Source organism: Podarcis muralis, chromosome 1 (assembly GCF_964188315.1).
Source record: "Podarcis muralis chromosome 1, rPodMur119.hap1.1, whole genome shotgun sequence".
Classification (NCBI taxonomy): Eukaryota; Metazoa; Chordata; class Lepidosauria; order Squamata; family Lacertidae; genus Podarcis; species Podarcis muralis.
The window spans coordinates 85,215,056-85,234,172 of NC_135655.1; the positions used below are offsets into that span (position 1 = coordinate 85,215,056).

General features: G+C 42.3%; 1 protein-coding gene across 4 annotated transcripts in view; it reads right to left on the bottom strand.

Annotated features, from left to right (window-relative positions):
• Positions 1 to 3,870: 3,870 nt before the first annotated feature.
• Positions 3,871 to 19,117, bottom strand: part of IHH (Indian hedgehog signaling molecule) — a 37,042-nt gene continuing 21,795 nt past the window's right edge. Inside the window, exons 3-8 of one of the 4 annotated variants that reach the window (XM_028741913.2) lie at positions 7,764 to 7,889; positions 7,115 to 7,167; positions 5,483 to 5,548; positions 5,163 to 5,274; positions 5,018 to 5,069; positions 3,871 to 4,480 (exon numbers count right to left, since the gene is read on the bottom strand). In XM_028741913.2, the coding sequence (XP_028597746.2) occupies positions 4,315 to 4,480; positions 5,018 to 5,069; positions 5,163 to 5,274; positions 5,483 to 5,548; positions 7,115 to 7,167; positions 7,764 to 7,889 (575 nt within the window). In that variant the 3' untranslated portion in view covers positions 3,871 to 4,314. Of the gene's footprint in view, positions 4,481 to 5,017; positions 5,070 to 5,162; positions 5,275 to 5,482; positions 5,549 to 7,114; positions 7,168 to 7,763; positions 7,890 to 13,629; positions 17,456 to 19,117 lie in introns of those variants that run through there. The other 3 variants (XM_077934132.1, XM_077934130.1, XM_028741904.2) reach the window with 3 other exon arrangements.

Consider the following 19,117-nt stretch of genomic DNA (forward strand, 5'->3'; position numbering starts at 1 on the left):
CTGAATAAGGTACTGAACTTCATATGTGCCTGTCCCCCAAAATAAGCTTTGGGTCGCCTCATATCATACATCTCATTGATCAGAAGAATATCCCCTTCAGAACGCACAAGTAATAGCTCTGATCAAAAGTGCTATAACCAGCTAGGAAACAACTTTAGCCTTGTAATACATGGATGGGGGAACTTCTGCAGATGTTGGTCTGTAGGTGTTGTTGGACTCCAGGTCCCACCCGCCCCAGCCAGCATAGCCAAAGGTCATAGACAATAGTATTGTAGTCCAGCAACATCTGGAAGGCTACAGGTGACACATTCCTATTGTGAGACATCAGAATTCAGAATCCAAAATACAGGGTTTCTTGGAAGGAGTGACATAGGAAGCCCATTACGTTTAGCAACAAACTCCAAGCCAAGTATTGATCTTTCTTTGTTTTGGCTTTAAGCTATTTGAATTTAGTGCTTTCTCTTCTATTTTTCATTTAACCTAATTGAAAGCTCAGAATTGTGGATGGCTCTACCAAAATGCCATCTTTGCTCAGGGTTAGGGAACCTCTGGTTCTTCTGATGTTGCTGGAGTCTCCTAATCTCTGACCATAAGACATGCTGACTGGAGCTGATTGGATCGGAATCCTGCAGCATCCAGAGTGCCACAGGATCCTCACCCATGCACTATATTACACTGATCATGTTCATTAATCCTATACTGGAGTAATTTCAAAATGAAGCTGAACCCAGTCGTGTTCCCTTCCTTTCTCAGCTCCTCTACTAAATCCAGTAGCACCCGATTTAGGATGGTGTGGGTGGATCTCTTGTATAGGGTGCCAAGGGGCACAAATAATAATAATAATATCTATATTTTAATATGGGTGAGGGGGCACACCAATTTTTGTCCTTGCTCAGGGTGCCATATTACCAAAGCCCACCCCCATACCCAGCAAAGCATTGCTTGCTTGTAGCTGATACAGAAGTCTCACTGTTCCTGCCCCCAGCTCTCTTTCCAAATCCTGGTAGACCCCACACAAACATCAATATCAATTAGACTGATTGAATCATTAGTGTGTGACAGGAAGCAATAGTGGCAGCAGATCCCTCTCCCAGCAACCTCAAATCCATTTCATGGAGCTCAGAGTGAGCCAGTCTGAGTGGATTCAAAGCTGGCAAAACCCTTTTCTCTCTTCTGCCCTCCCTCAAGCACTGCATACTGCCACACTGAAACAGCCAAGTTCAGCCAGAATTTAGGAGAAGCTCTGTTCCTTGCCTATTCTTTCTCAGAGAATTGTGAGGAAATGATGATATCATCAGAATAGGTTATATCATCACAGGGAGCAGGTTGCTTTGTCAGGCACTCTGGACAGAACAATGGAAAAGGAGGCTAAAAGGGGCAGTCATTGACATTCAAGTAATAGCTCTTATCTTTTTGATCATAATGAAGAACCCCATGAGAGAAGTAGTAGTGGCTGGTGCCATTGGAAGTGGTAGGGCAGAAGGTAAAGAGTCCAACAGTTGATGGATCCAGCACTAATGATTTGCATTCTAGTCTTGTCCCCATTCTTTTTGCTGAGTTCTATAAGGGCAAGATTGGCATGAAGAAGAGAGCTGGCATGTAGTGCCATCCGGTGGCCTATAAGAAGGCAGGCCGGTGGGGGCTAGCTTCAGACAGTGGTCAGTGCCCCATTCTTCCTACTGGGCCTAACTGGTTGGCATTAACACAGGGACAAATTCAAATGACCCCCCCCAAAAAAAAACCCACCCCAAATGAAATTTAATGCATGATGACGAACCAAGTCAACAGAATATAAAGATTTTTTAAAGTGTATAATAAAGAAACCATCTCAGTCCAATATGCAGGTCAAACTTCTGCAAGGGCTACTTTATGTGTTTTAATTAGCTGATGAGGGCTGTAGCTTTAAACAATAAAATGCCGGGGATGCTTAGACATGCCAGATCAAAAGATAAAAATCGAAAGACAAAAAAGGAGGGTAGGGATGCGCATAAGCTGAATCATAGAGAAAATATTTCTAATAGATATGGGAATGACTTGTTGAGACAGTGTTTGTGCACACATATACACAATATTGACTTCAGGAGTCTTCACAAGCATCTGGGCATCTTTGAAAGATTGCATATACACTCAAGTTTTTGGGAACCCTCATCCTCTTAATCAGGCGATCAGTGAACTGAGATGAGTCACAGACAAAAGGTGGAGCTATCCAGCACCTATTGGGGGCCGTGTCATATGACTGGTTGGACCATAAGCAACATTCAGGGATGATGGGAATTGTGCTTTAGCAACTTCTGGAGGGCCACAGGTTCATCAACCACGGTCTAAAGAGTAGTGATGGGGCCACTCTCTTCAATGTCTAAAACTACCTAACTACATCATGAAGGATCCAGAATAGAGTGTTTTCAATAGTCATAGCTTGGTTGTAGAAAGTCTGTCCCTGAAGAGACCCATCAAAGGTCAATGCTGTGGAACTTCTCAGGATCAGTGCAGACCCTTTTGATCAAGTATAAGCCAAATGTCTGTCCCACTGAATTAATATTTAATTGTTAGTACATGTTAGATGTGGACCTTTCCAGTTCATGTCCAAGATTTGCTGTTCTGTGGCCCTACTTGGAGGTGCACAAGTTCCTTGATTCAATACTGTCTTTGACCTGTGCTGGGAGGGAAGCAGGTACACTGACTGGCATCAGCTTTTCAATATCTCAGACATGGGATATTCCCAGCCCAATCTGAAGATGCCTGGGATTGCACCTGGGACCCTTTTCAGGCACAGCAGATACTCTAACCACTGAGCTGCAACCCTTCCCCTAAATGAAAGATCAACAGGAATATGTGTAAACACTGCACAAGGAAATCAGGATGAATGTTCATTCTCATATAACTGCCTGTCAATGAATTCAAACGAATGCTCAACAGATATCATAGAGTCTAACCTCTGCACAAGCTTGGGCAAGTAAATTGAGATGAGTGCTGAATAAACAGATCTTATCTGGAGGAGCCCCCATTAGTTTGTGTTCCTGCTGCTACTGCTCCTGGGCCTGAGTTCCCAGCGCTGCCCCTCTCCACATCAACACCTCTCTAAGGAAAAAAGGAAATGGTTCTCTTGTTTCCTCTTGACTTTGCATGACTAACTCAGCATGCAGTGATGACTTTGGGGGTTACAATGAAGGGTCAAGCCATACTTGATCAAACAGCAGGGCTGACATGACAGCAGGACAGAAGGGAAGACACCTCCTTGTTAACAACCCAGAGCTAATGAACCTTTTCCTCATTGCCTAAATGGGCATAAATAAATACACATACTCTGGGGGGGGGGCAGGGGGAACACTGGTTTTGAAAAAAAGGAGTCCCAAAAGAGCATCATGCCCCAATGAAGGGAGTGGTGACTATCCCAGATGGGACCAGAAGGTCCTGCCCCCACAGCTGCCCATTCTTACCCATGCCATTGACATGGAAATGAGGACAAATTGATGGGAGACATTTCCATTGTAATGGATCTGTGGCAGGCAGGCCCACCCAGCCAGCCATCCACTGCCAGAATTATCCATCCTCCTCCTGCTGCCTGGAGGAAATGCTTGCAATGGATCACAGCACCAGGCCCTGGCTAATAAGATTAAACGGGCCATAAATAGCCCTTAATAGAGTGGAACAGCTCCCACATTCCCCTCCTTGTCCTGAGGCTTGCTTTACCTTTTTCAGAAAAAAACTTATGAAAGTGGCAGGATATCTGAACATAGCCTATAGTTCAGATATTATTAATTAATTAACCTGTCCTTCACCATAAGACCCCAGGGTGGATTACAGCAAAAAAATATAATACAACAAAACAAATAAAATAATCCCATGTTTTCAGTCTGACTGGATTTCTCCTGCAACTTAAGATTTGTTGTTCATTGAATATTTATTTAATAAGCATGTGAGTTCACAAATTTTAAACATTAAAAACAGGGTTGCTCATAATAAGTCCTCAGAGGAAAATATCCACAGTGCCAATGCCACATACATTTTAATTTACAGAATTCATTGTGAGGAGCAATGCAGTTGCAGAAAGATATGAGTAAGTGATGTGTAGTAAGGGCTGGAGGTCATGAATAGAGGTCACAAAGAACAGACAGGTAGACATGCATGGCAGAGATTCTATCCTCATGACAGAGATATTTTTTACAGGCAGTGTAATCATAACTTGCATGAAGACAGCATACAATACAAGTATGTGCATCAAGCATCCAGCCAGATAAAAGGGTATTTCAATTATACATTAGTGTTCAGCAGATATAGAACTCTAAACATGCAGCCAGTGCCTTTGAATAAAGATCATTTGCTAGATAATACATTTTCACTTTGTAGAGGGCCTGTCATTGCGGCAAACCTGTGCTTTAGATTCTCCCATTTCAATCTCAAGTGATATTCTATAGAACCAGCTTCTTTCAGAATTCCTCCAAGCTCCTCTACATATGAGGCATCCATTGCTGCTCTCTCACTTTACTTACCAAAAATAAAAATCTGTAGTTAATATAAAGCTACAAATTAACTTTAATTTTTACTGATGTCTGCTGGTACCTACTCATTCTGCAAACATTTCTACAATAGTAATGTAAACATGCAACTGGATATATATATATATATATACCGGTATGTGTCTCATTTTTTAGGTATAATTTTGTATTTAAAATATTCCTAACTCACAGAATAAATAATTGTAGACCCTATATAAAAGACAGTTACTTGTAATGTCAATATGTAAGGAGATCAGAACAAAATAATTATTTTAATTTCAAAGTAATTATACTGTATTATGAAGTGTCACTAACAGAGGATAGGTCTATGCATAAAGCGAAGAGCAAATGTCAAACACTGAAGTTGTTCCAGATAAGGAGCAATAGTTTGTTGGTTTAATGTTTTAACTAATAAAAAATTCACAAATACCACTTTGAAATTATCAACAATTTAGCTGAATATTTGTTACACTAGCTGGATAAATACTATAAAAAATAAATTAATAAAACAGTATACTTGCCTTAAAATATGAACATATTTTGATAATAGAATATTTATTTCTTTGCTTGTATCTGTTAATATAAATATTTGTTTTAGTAAAAAGTAGATGTAAAGGTTAATTAACTGATATTTATTACAAGTTGATATAATTTTATATACATCACCATTCAAAACTTTTTCTAGGGCTTCAGTTTTGAGAACTGCCTGGGAGCTTTCAGAAAGAGACAAATCCATTTTCTCAAAAGAAGACATTTGTGTATTTTCTGAAGATTCATTCTGTCAACAGAAAACAAACAATGGAAAGCTGTAATAATCTTTCAGCCTTGCAGAACTGTGCACATACTTTTTTTCACACCACACTTATCACATAATATGTGACTGTATATGTCACAGAAAGGCATTTTTGCAAAAGAAAAAGAACGAAAACAAAAACTGCAATCATTTTACATTTAAAAAATAAAAATGGCTATTTAAAACTGCTCACCTTTTCTTCATTTTTACGTTTTTTTCTATTTTCATCAGACTTTACTAGGTTACTTGTCATTGTTACCTGATAAAAAAATGTAATGTCATATTTGATAAACAATATTTTTTTCCTGTGAAGGTATTGCAATATGTAACTACAAAATAATATCACAGTGTTGTCCTTACTCTAAGAAAACTAGACAAGGACAAATAACTTGCATAGTGACCAGTCCCAAGGTCTGTATTCAGGCAACAATTTTTATTTTACATGAATGGCACTGTTAACAGTTGTACAATTGTTTCCTAGAACCTATCACCCATCACTCACTGGAAACATTACAGTTTGAAACATGGAATAGATCAAAAGCAAGGAAAAACAAGAACTGCTGTTTAGGAAAAGAGTGAAATGGTATTTATTTGGAAATGAGGTTGGGCAGCTCTACTTAAACATATTGGCCCATCAATACTGAGAGGTTGAGCAGATCTAATCGGTTTATTTCATTGTGATGACCACCGTATGTTTCATATTTTCATTTGAATGTGCAGTCAAAGGAGTACAGGAGAGCTTTCCAAACTGTGTTGCGACACGTGTGTCGATCGCAGCGTGTAATTTTGTAATGTGAAAGCTCCCTGTGCTCCTCCCAGGGCTGGAAAAGGGTTACTTTAAGCTCTGGTTGGCTAGTAAAGCTAATCATGAGGAGAAAATGAATCCCTCATCGACATGGACAAACGCGCGCTCTTCTTCTTATTAAATGTAAACATCCTCCAATGGACACCCTTTAACTTTTATCATCTTTATATGCGTGCGTGTGTTTCCACACGCTCCCTCCGCCCCTCGTGTGAATGCACCCTATGGGAGTTTCCCCGCATTTTCGCCCCCTCATCACCTCACACCACCCTTAAATGTGGTGGTGGAGAAATAGGGAAGAAGACCTCTCTGAAGATCCCCGCTTCCGAGCATGCGCATTCCTTGCAGCGTGGGGAATAGGCGGAGCGAGGGGGGCACGCGCCGCAGGGCTCAGCTACCCCTCCCTCCTCAAAATTTTTCTGGTGGCCGTTAACGATCGGCTCGTGCTCAGGGAGTTTTGGCGGGAAGCGCGTGTCGTGTTTGCTCTCCTCAGCTCAGGAGAGAGAAGTCGAAGCAGAATAACGGTACAAATTGTATTTAAAAGAGTTTATTTTGTAGGCAGCAAGCACATTTGAGGCAGGCTTCCTGTATAGGAACCATGAAAAAAGTTGTGAACCCCTCCCTCAGAGCCAACTCAGGTCTCCTTTTATCCTGGAAGTTTATATATAATTACCTTGTTCACAAAAGCTTATTTAAAGTCTTACTCATACTCAAAGTCAGCCCGTTAAAGTGAATGGAGATGACTAACTTTTCCAATTCTGTGAAGAATTTAGTGGGATGCAACCCAAAAACAGGTAGCCACGTTGACTCATTTGAGAAAGGAGAAGGCACAACAATAAAGTAATACTGAGGACCAACTTTTATCAGGACAGTTTATGGGTTATTTACCCATCAGCGACTTTTGAAACCAATATGAAACTCCCAGTTTGTTTAGCTGTCATTTAAAAAGCACAGAAGCAACATGCTGTCCATTCAGTTTGTTGGACCACATTAAACACCTATTTTCTCATAATTGCCACATACACAAAATTGCACACTGCTCCATATTCTTAATCGAGGATCACTCCTTGCAGATTCTGTTTTCAGAATTACAAGAAGAACAAATTAGAATCAACTCATTCAAAGCAGGCTACTGTAGTTATTTTTGTTTACCACATTTATATCCTAGCTTTGCTCTCTTCCAAAGATAATCTCCCCCTCCCCAGTTTATCCTCACAATAACCCTTTGAGGTGGGCTAAACTGAGATACAGTGACTGGCCCAAAATCACTCAGTGAGTATCATGACAGTGCAAATTTGAACCCTTGGCCTCCCAGGTCCTAGTCTAACAAACTGCTACACCCTGCAACAACCCATTTGTGCTTATAAGTTTATTGTCAGAGCTGTAACAAGAACATGTGTTAATGGTGTAGAATTCACCATGTTTATGTATGCTTATTGTGTGGGGAATCTTATCTGTGTTACTAGATTTTGCAAACTGGGAATTCATGTGCCTGTTATACCAGATTAATCCACACACAGATTGAAAGTGTGTTTGTGGCATGTTACTCAGCTTCTAAATCTTTCCAGAAACAAATGAAAATTGCAGAAGACAGAAGTACTGTACAGTATAAGAGACCACTACAGCAGTATTTCTTAGTTTTAAATGTTGCATAATAATTACTTTTTCCTACCAGCAGGTGGCTTCTTCACTGAAACTTCTGTGTACTGACACCTCAATTGTTGAGGGATACCCTTGAGGTGACTGCAGCTCCATTTCCGGAAAATGAGTAAAGATAGATGCAAGACAGTGCAGAAACCTGTGAGTGGAGAAATAAATCACGCATTAAACAATCGGAAAAGGTTTCTGACACAGAGCTAGGACTGCCAGCTTCTGAAGTGAAACATTTGGAGTCAATGCTCAATCCCAGGCATTTCCATCCACAACCTCTTTTCAATGTCAGTATGCAGCTCATGGGCAAGTAAAAAGCGCTATTGAGCAGGGTCAGAGTGCACAGACTTTCCTGATCAAGGAATGTGACTACCAAGCAAGCATCAGCTCCATCACCACCCTTGAGAAATAAGTTACTCGTGAAAAAATGAGACACGGCTACTGAGTGAGTATTTTAAGGAATTTGGTTCTCAAGTTTAGGAATAATGAGAAAAGATTAAGGATGGAGGCATATGCTACAATCCTAAATCATGTTTATGTAGCTCTTCCATCTTGTGCAGTCATTAGATTATTAAATGTTTAAATTTATTTCCCCTCTTTCATGAAAGTTCAGCAAAATAGGAAGGAACATAAGGCACCTCATTACATGAGTCACCAGACCACTGAGCTATCTAGCTCAGGACTGTCTGTGGGTGGTGGACTTCATGCTAGCAGGATCACCTTTCTTTTTGGAGGCACACCAACTACATTTAGAATTATAGAATTTGGAGGCCAGGGATTTGATATGAGTGGCAGAAATGAACTGACATGACAGTCATTCTATACACAAACCCATGTCTGGTTACCTCCTCCACTTTCAGTTTTCTTCTTTTCAGTAGTAATATTTGTTGTTGTCGTCGTTTTGGGTTTTTTGGGGGGGAGAGGGGGTCATTTTGTTGTTACTGTTATTCAACAATTGGAAGTCAGAAATCCTTCCCTATCTATGATCTCTTCTGCCCATCCTGGTCTACTGCAATGCCTAATAGCAGCTCTCCAATGTTTCATTGGAGATACAATAATCTTCCCCAACCTTGTCTGGAAATGCCAGTGAGTAATATAGTATATCCCGAAGTGCCATTCTGCTCCAATACCACCAGGCTCCTGTGAATTCCTTCCCAGGTGCATTGTGTCAGTATTGGTCAGTGAGTGGTAAAGAATGAGCTTTTGGATCCAGGTACCAGAATTGTATCATAAGGCACTTGAAGAACAACCCTGACCTAAATGTTACATTCCATTTTATATGTTGGATCAGGATTTTCTGGCAACAAACCACTACTGCTTCATTACAGAATATGTAAACAAAATCATTCTAGGTTGGGACATTCTTGTATTCTCTGATACTCTGGACCAAGTATTTCACATTAGTTTCAAAACATTTTACTTCTGGGCAGATGGGACATGCTTCTGATGTGAGTTTACTGGTGTCTGCTGTGGCCAGCCTTGTGAAGAGAGAACACATCTCTTCTTCAAACTCAGTAGCATTCTGCACACCTGAGGGCAATGTTGGCTTGAAGGGACAAATACAATTTCCATGGAAGTATCTTCTGACATGCAGCACCCCCTGCTGCCCCTTTGGGGAATGTTCAAGAGTAAGGAAATTAATTAAAGCGCTGCCACTGAAAATGCAGAACGTTGGAGGGGACACAATTCTTTCAGTCCTATATATGGAATGTAGGGAAATTGCTCATTTACATATCCAGCCAGCACAATCATGGCATTCTTTTCACCTCCTCTAAAGACGCTGAATCTTTTCCTCCAATGGTTTCCTATCAGAGTGTTCCCTTTCTGTCACTATTGCACAACCTTCACAGTTCCGCTTCCTGATGTTACCTTTGTTTAATCATTTGTTCAATGTTTCTTCAAGATCTTTAGTGAGATATATTTGCAGTTTTAAAGCATTTGGATTTATACCCCATTCGGTCAACAGTGATCCTGGGCAGTCAGCACTAGTCATGGTCTTGGGAGGCTAGCAATGAGTGTAGTGTAGTGTAGTGTAGTGTAGTGTAGTGTAGTGTAGTGTAGTGTAGTGTACAGGTTAAGAAAATGAACCAAAATTTGGGAAAGGTGAAGTTCCGCCAGAGGCCCCTGCCCCCATATGTAGCAAGGAGGGTGGAATAATATATACATAACTTATAGTATTGTTTTCATTATTACTAAGGCAGTAATAAATACTGAACATTGTTAGGATTATAGGATGCTATGTTATACCAAGTCAGACCATTGGTCCATCTAGCTCAATATTGTCTACATTGGCTGGCAGTCGGTCTCCAGAGTTTTAGACAGCAATATTTTTCTAAGTCCTACCAGGAGATGCTGGAGATTGAAGTCTCAGGTGATAAATTTGTTAGTCTTTAAGAAACCAGGAGACTTTTAGTTGTTTTTACTGAATGTGTTAAATGTTTGATTAAACTACCACTGTTTAATATGGACACAAAAAATGTATCCTACGAATGATTTAATCTCTAGTTTAAGCATTTCCTTTCATAACCACTAGGTGGTGAGCTTGTGCTTCCAAGAGTTAATTACCTGGTTGTGGCAGTCCCCATACAACAGTCACTGAGAAAAGCAAAACTGCCTTGGACGCACGTGCATTAGTTAGTAGTGAACCTCAGGCAGGGCCATCTTGCGCATGAGACAAGGTAAGGAAGTTGTCTCAGGCTGCAGATCTGGCCTCCGAGGAGTGTACCTCATCTTTGCCACCTCCCCCAGGCCCACCTATTGCCTCTTCATCTGGGTTCTCCTGCAACTGCCCTCTGCCTGCTCTAGGGAGCGCTGCAGAGGAGGAGGAGGCGGGGGGGGGGCAGTGGAAGGGGAAGCAGCAGCAGGTGTGGGGAGGCATTTTCTGTTTTGCTTGAAGTGAGAAACATCCTAGGCTGACCCTGGCCTTGGGACAAGTTTTGTCTGAAAGCCTGCTTTCAGTACAAACATGTTTGACCACTTAGGTCAGTAGTGGGGAACCTCAGACCCAGTGCTTCAATTTGACTCTCTAGGCCAGGGGTCAGCAAACTTTTTCAGCAGGGGGCCGGTCCACTGTCCCTCAGACCTTGTGGGGGGGCAGTCTATATTTTTTTTGGGGGGGGGGGGAATGAACAAATTCCTATGCCCCACAAATAACCCAGAGATGCATTTTAAATAAAATGGCACATTCTACTTATGTAAAAACACGCTGATTCCTGGACCATCCGTGGGCTGAATTGAGAAGGCAATTGGGCCGGATCTGACCCCCAGGCCTTAGTTTGCCTACCCATGCTCTAGGCTCTATCTGGCCCACAGACTCTCCCCAGGCTGTATTCCCAATTCAATGCACACACCTCACTGGTTCTTCTTCACACCTTTTTCCTGACTTGAATGTCTCCCACAACTTTGATAATGCCTCTTGCTTGTCTAGATGGAAGAGAGATATGTGTGTATATACAAACTAGCCTACTGTACAAGGATAACATATTAATTCTTTTGTCCATTTTTGCTTCTGATCATGCCTAGTTTGTCTGTCCATTGGCATGTGCCCCCTCCCAAAAGATTGCCCAGAATAAAATGCAGTTTTCCATCTGAAAGTGTTCTTTGCTCCTCCTGATTCAGTAAAGGTTCTTTACTCTTAATGGTGGCATCATGCTCTACAGATCACTGGAGTGGGCATTTTCCATGTTTGCCATCAGTTGTTTTACATTTGTCCAGACATTTCCTGACCTCCAAGATCGAATTTTTCACTTCTGTATTTCTGCCACTACATTTTACTATGTTTTTATGATGTGTTTAACACTTTTGTAGCTTGTTATGTTTTATTATGTATTGTGAACCCTTAGGTTTTTAATACTAAAGGGTCTAGAAATTTTCTAAATAAATAAATAAATAATATTCTAATCATGCTAAACTTAGGTTGACTCAGTTGCTGGATTGGAGACTGTCTATTGCTGTATATATGAGGCAGTTAACTTGGTTGGATTTATTGTGGCATAAGCTTTTTCGGGGATAGAGCCCACTGCAGGATGCTCTCCTAGTTTGTGGGAATCAAACTATGAGGACATAGAGAAAAGTTTTGTTTCCTGTCTCCCAAATGAGGAAAAACTGCCAAGCAATGTATGATATATCAGTGGTGTGTAGTGTATTAATGAAGATCAGATCTAACCATATTAGGTGTGATATACTCCATATAGGTGGCCCCTGATGATAAATTGGCATAGCAAGTTGAATAGTGTAAATTAAATGGTCCTAAAGAGGGACAATTGCTTTCTCAGGTAGGCAAGCTGCCCCCAGACTTGGTGTGAAATTTGCTGGCAAGTTATAATTCAGCAGCTGTAGGCTGGAGTTTCTCTTTGAAGGAGAAGAACAAATTGTTGAAGAATGATACATAATGTCTCCCAATTTACATCACAATAATATTGTGATCCTTCACACACCTTCTCAAATAAGATAAGGATTGCAGTCTAAAATAGTTAAAAATCATAGATTCATATTTTAAAAACTATCCAAAAGCCACAGCAGAGCAAGACCTTTATTAGTAGCAACTGAAATGTCATAAAGTATGGTTTATATGGTTTTATGTACTATTGTAAACCAATTTGATACTTTCCTATGAAATAGCAGTAGTATATAAATATTTTTATAAGTAAATAAAATAAAAATATGTAATCTTCTCCAGTGCTTTTCTTCAGGCTGGGTGTCAAGCAAACATACAAAAAGGTTAGGAAAGAGGTAGCTGGGCATGATGGAGAAGGCCCAAAGACTGCAGCCTGTAAACATCTTGAGATGGAGTACAGGACATGTCATGCAGACTTAATTTGCTTCGCTCACACCAATTTGCTTCAACGGCAACTGGGACAAAAAAAAACCCCACAACAGTGAATAACAAATAATGCATTATTATCATCAGGATAAACACTATTTTTAAATGTCTTGTCCCTTAAGGTGCTTCAAGCTTGTGTTTCTGCTGTAATAATAGACATAAAAACTCAGTCTAGAATCTGGCTGAATACTTTTATTTACTGTAGCACTTAAATGAAGTTAGTTCAGGATGCTGCAGGGATTGCCCATCTTAGATGCTTGTTGGTGCAGTGAGAAAATTTTAGACACTATATTCAATGCTCTTACAGCTACTTCCCTTCATACGGTGATACGTGTATCTTCACATTCTTCAAAATATGGGTAAATGTGCTGCATTTGGGGCCCGTCTGGCTGATTCTGAGGCCCTTGACTTCTTTCCCAAAAACTTGTCTGATGGCAACTGTGCTTTTAAGCTCCTCCCCTCATAACCGAGCCATGGAAACCCTCTTTCATGCCTACATGGAACACTCCATTGGGGTCTGTTCAATCTTGATTATCTGCTCCAGAAATGGCTAAATTTCACAGTCTATTTAGAATTTTTGTGTTTGCAAGTGCACATGCACAAAGTGCGGCACCAGTTCCATTTGATGTGTGCGGCAGAGATCCCAGGCATCCTAGAAGCCTAGAAGATGGGGTACAGCTGTTAGCATCCTAGTTATTTTAAGAGAGGTGTCACCAGTGTGGCATGAGTGCCCACATAGGCTTCTCTGTTTCCCACAGGTTCCCCTCCCTCTATTGAAATTAGGCTTGAAAGAAGCATTCTAGTGTCGCCTGTAGGGTGTTGCAGGGTGTGCTGGCTTGCGGAGGTGGTGACAGTTTCTCTGGTTTGCAAACATACTCACAAAAAGGTTGGCAACCTCTGTGTTAAGAAATAACATACTTTTCCTTCAGAACACTCGAATTCTCCTGATCAATTCCATAATGTCTGTTAAAGTAGAGATTGTATGCTGGGAGCCAGACCTATGTATATCTGTGTTTGTGTGTGTGTGTGGTCTTTTGACTCAGAGAGAAAAGACACAGACACCAAGTGTGGGTCAAGAGATTTATTAGACTTCTTGCCTGTTTAGGAAATCTACATCCAGTGAAGAGACAAAAAGCTTTGCAATTCCCAATGGTCCCATTAAAGTATCACTTCTGAAATAATTCTTAAATACTTTTATCCTTAGAAAAAAAAATGTCCCATCCCACCCCATTTGGTGTCATTCAGCAAAAGGGTTTCCTCACCAGGGAAATCTTTTTGAGCACCCTGCAAATGCAAGCAAATAAATAAATGTCATGGGGTAGGAGATGATGCCTTCCCAGATGCTACCACCCCAGTCACAATATTGGGACTGTGGGGGCCTTCTGAGCTACGCTGCTAGCAAGGGACATGCTTATTCCTTGTTGTCTTGATGACTTAACTGGTACCAGACAAGGAAGAAGTAAGAGCGTGGGGAAGGAGCAGATTCTGGTTCTGACTAGTGCACAAAGTGCTACGGGATTTCTTTAAGGAGATGAATGAAATTAGGGCATCTGGAACCCATCTAAGGGCTGCTTCACATGTGACTATTTTCAGAATGGCTATTACTTGCTTGCCGGAAAAGATTGTATACAACAGCTTTACAACTAAATTTTCAAAAATTAATAGCCTGAGAAAAATATAACCAATTTGCCCACAAAAAAAATCTATTAGTCATCTTTGGCACATGGATGGTCCCAGGGAGAAGGGGGCGGGGGGCGGGGGAGAGAATAAATGAACTCTTTTCATTAGAAGACTTAACTGCCAAATCACCTGAAAGTTGTTATTACAATTGCACAAGCAGCTATTTGTAAGCCTTGTGTACACTGCCACCTGGGGTGAGCATGAGGATCTACTGTTCTGCATGTACACACAGCACAAAGCCACATTTTACAACACGTGCACATGCGGAAAACTAGTGTGAGTGCTCATCAGACACTGTTGTGTGCATGATATGTATTTTTCCTACACAAAATTTATTTCCTTGGAACAAAATTTCTGACACATGAAGAGGCTCCAAGAATGGACCTGTGCATCTCCTTGGCAAATGCATCTTCCCAAACCCATGTTTACCAAGGGAATCTGATTGTTGTGTGCATGCATGTGTACAAGGATGAATCAGTAGATGGGAGTGTTTAACACTCCCCCTACCTACAGTGCTCTCCCAGGTAATCTCTGTCGTCATCATCCCCCCCCCCCCAAAAAAAAATCTGGGTTTCTTTCCTTTCTTGAAATGTGGCTGAGCTTTTTTTAAAAAGGCCAGGGAAGGGATTGCATCAGAGAATTGGTTGGTTGGGAAATTGTTACACAACACCCCGCCAAAAAACAAACAATCAAACTGATTCTCTCCCGCAAATGTTACCCCCACGATGCTGCATAAGTGTGGTCTCATAGGAACAAGTAGTTCCACCATCCTGAGATACCATGTTATTTCTGAGAATATCCAGGACAGAACAGCTAAAATTGAGCATGTAGTAAACAGTGCATTTCTTCCCTCACATAAGCACAGGCATCAGAACCTCTGCCGGGTTAATGGAATGGGGACTGTCCTGTTAGAGTGCTGTGATAATGGAGGAAGATTATCTACTCAGTAATTACAACCCAATAATATATATCCTTCTCCAGTACTTTCAGGAAGCAAAGGATGGTTTTACAAAAGGAATCCATCTCTCCTGCCCCTCCATTTCTCCTCCCCATGTCCCAGTTTGCTCTAACAGAAACTAGGTATTCCAAGTCCTGCTCTCCAGCAGGACAGTCAATATGTCCTACTTTGCAGAGGACAACCTTCTGTTTGGAGGGGTGGCAAAGGACAGTCCTTTATTTCAAGGGCTGCCTACTGTGAATCTGGATTAAAAAGAAAGAATCCTAAGAAAGGAGAGCAGTAGGGGAGTGGGGAGGCTTGAGTCTTCCCTGCTATGAAGAGATGTGTGTTTCTATTTAAATAACAAGTCATTATTTCTAAATTTGCAACTACATATAAATTAGTATATGCAAATCAATGGTTTTGATGATGCATTCCCTCGGGGGTGGGGGGATTGTGTAAATGTCCGACCTACCCTATAGGTGATTTCCTTTCAAGATTACTTAACATGGGTTAACATCCTTAGTTAAACTGTTTTAGCCTCCTTTTGATGAGCATTCCATACTTAAAGCACATTGATAAGGCACATTTCTCTCCCCTATACAAACCCCTGTTCTTTCAGTGCATGGTTATTGGTAGTAGCAGATGGCATGGTGGGGTGGCGGTGTTCACCTGACCTCCCATCAGTCGGATCTACTGGTTACTGTGAGGTAGAGGGGTGAAGTGACAACACTGATGCAAATGCACTGGGAGAAACACAAATTTGTCTGGCTCAACCTCACCACTGCCTTGCCCCTGAGCTACCTCCTGGGAAGTAGCCGCAATGCAACCAACTGGAGGTCAGGTGCAAGCTGCCAGTGTCCACTACTGATTATAGGTGGAGTGATTCTTTACTGAATCTGAGAATGAAATGAGGCATTATAAGTATTTCAGGCTTAAATTCACCTGATCCAGAGAAGACGGTGTGATTTTATAAACAACCTTCACTTTCTACTGTCTCTTCCCTCATAACTGGTGCCCACCTCTCCATTTCGGGGCTGGTGCACTACCTCTTGTCCCACTCACTGCTCACAAGCCCAGTTGACTGGCAGCTGGAAAGAGCAACGGAAGAGTCCCATACGTCTTCCTTACAGCTACTTTGCCTCCCACAGTGCTAGGAGGAGCACCACATGGATGTCTGCCGAGAGAAAGTGTCCTGCAGGGCCCCCATACTAAGCCCTCCTAGATACCTGCTTGTAGCAGCCCACCCCCTCCTACTTCCCCAGTCTGCATATTGAGATGCAGGATTTCCTTCCCCTCATTCATTCACCCCAGGCTTCCAGGCCTCCACTCACTACCCGCATCCACCTGGTTAACTCCCCCTCTATCAGAGGCTCCTGAACTAAAATAGCAGCATACAACCCTGTCATTGGGCATCCCCTTCTGTAACCTGCCAAAAAGGGGGCAACTCAGAGATAGAGGTCAAAACCTCTCTTTGGCCCTTATGCCTGGGAAAGGGTATAGGGAGCCAGTGGCCTCACCTTTCCCCCACATTCAGGATTCTGGCTACCATGCAGTCCCTCCCTATAACCACAGGAGGTGACACCTGGTTTCTCCCTCTTTAAGGGGCACCTGATGACGTCGTCTCATCTCTCAAACTGTGCTGTGGCCAATGGGTGGAAGCTGTTCGAAGCCAGGAGCATTCGGCCTAGGCGATAGAGAAGTGCAGGGTACCAATGAACGCCTTCTGGTTGAGTCTGCTCACCCCCTGCCAGGCTGCGAAAGAGTCGAAGGGGCCAAAAAGCCAGCTGGGCCAGGTGCTGCTCCTGCACCAAAGCAAAACAAGATGCTACCACTCCATCCACCACCACCGTCCCATGGCGAGTGAGGGGGGCATAGGCCCCAATATCCATTTGCACTGAGGCTGCTGCTACCCTGGCTGGTCTTAGCTCACTCCCATCTGTCACCAGCACATATTGGCCTGGGTGTACCAGGCTGGCAAAAATAGCCTTCATGGGTGCAGTGGCATTCTCCCCCACAAAAAGGAGGTGTGCTGCAGTGAGGGCAAGGCGGCGGGGTGGATCCCGCGTCTCAATGACATGGAAAGCAGTCCGTGCCGATGATGCCTTGTCCAGAAATGCCAGGAATTCACTGTATATGGGACGGCCTTGCTCATCCATGGCTTGGACCCGCTGCCCAGGCCTCAGTGCCCACACTGGAATCTTGGTCCCGCTTTCTAGAGTTGCCAGTGCCTGGGCTGGGAAACAGCCTCCTGTCTTTGCCGCTGCTGAATGCTCTAGACAAAGAGAGGGAGAGGGAGAAACAAATAGAGAGACCAACCCAGTTACTAGAGGGAGGGAGATTCGATTAAGGTGCAAAGAAGTAAACATAAATGAAATTTGGTAAGATTTAGATGGGCTATGGGTGGTTGTGATGAGGGTAAGTTTTGTTATGGAGGCCTTTCAACTGGAATCAAGTGGCCTCTGTTTTGTAGGTTGGTGGAGAGTACAGTTCATATAGACTACTGATTAATTCATCTAGCAGGGGAGTTGGGAAACTTTGCAGTCCAAGGACCACATTCCTTTCTAAGAAACCCTGGGGGGGGGGGCACATGCCAGTGGTGAGTGGGGCCAAAGACAATGAATGTAAATTTCACCTTTATACAGCAGATTAGCTTCTACACATACCCCTTCCCACCCTCCATCCAGGGCAGAAGTTTAATTGGAGTTCAATGACACATTTCAGCCATTCAGGAACACTCAAGGAGGAGTGCAAAGCAGGGACAGTAGGGGCAGGATTGAGAAAGGGGTGTGCTGAGGAGAGTTTCTACTACCAGATAGAGAGGATGGAGGGCCTGATATATGATGTCACATGCACAACAGCACATTAATCATTCATCTGAAATAGCCTTTCCCATCTGATTGCCCTCCAGAGGTTTTGGACTGCAACACCCATCAGCACCAGCCAGCATGGCCAATGGTCAGGGATGATAGAAGTTGTAGTCAATCAACATCTGGAGAGCTACAGGTTGGGAAAGGCTGATCTTGATTAACCAACACCTAGGATCCAATGGTCTTATTGAGTATATCTACACAACTAATTTACACCAGCTAAATAAAAAACATTGGTTAACGGTCATGTCTTCCTCAAATATGCTGGGAATTGTGTGGTAAGGATGCTAGCAGGCAACCCCTATTTCTGTTTCCTCCTTCCAATTATAGTTTGAATGAATAAATGAATAATGCACACTCTCAAACATCAACAACAAATATTCTACCACTGATCTTTTACACTGTATAACAAAGATAGCAAAGACTATCTTTGTTATACCTGGGAGGAAGTGATCATGTTCTCCTGGGTTGGAAGATACAGAGGCAAGGGGAAACTGAGTGTAGTCAGACACACACTCTGGACTTTAAGAAGGCCAATTTTGAAAAGCTGAAGGAGCTACTGGGTGTGATCATGTGGTCAGAAATATTTGGTGAGAAGGGAGTCCAAGAAGGATGGAAGTTTTTAAAAGGAGAAATACTGGAGGCCCAAATGCAGACAATACGAACAAGAATGAAAAGTGGGAGGCATCTAAGGAAACCAGTGTGGCTGCATAAGGAGCTTACAGATGAACTGAGAGTTAAGAAGGGCATGTATAAGAAATGGAAGAAAGGGGAAATCACAAAGGAGTATACATAAGTAGCCAACAGTTGCAGATGGAAAGTCAGGCTGGCTAAAGCTCAGAATGAGCTCAGGCTTGCAAGAGAGGTTAAAAATACTAAAAGGTTTATTCGGCTATGTCCAAAGTAAGAGGAATAACAAGCAAGTGTTGGGTCCTCTGTGTGGGGAACACAGAGAAATGCTATTGGGTGACAGAGAAAAGGTGGAACTACTCAACACCTACTTTGCCTCTGTCTTTACTCAAAAGGAAAGTGATGCCCAACCTGGTGATAACAGAATAAATGATGTA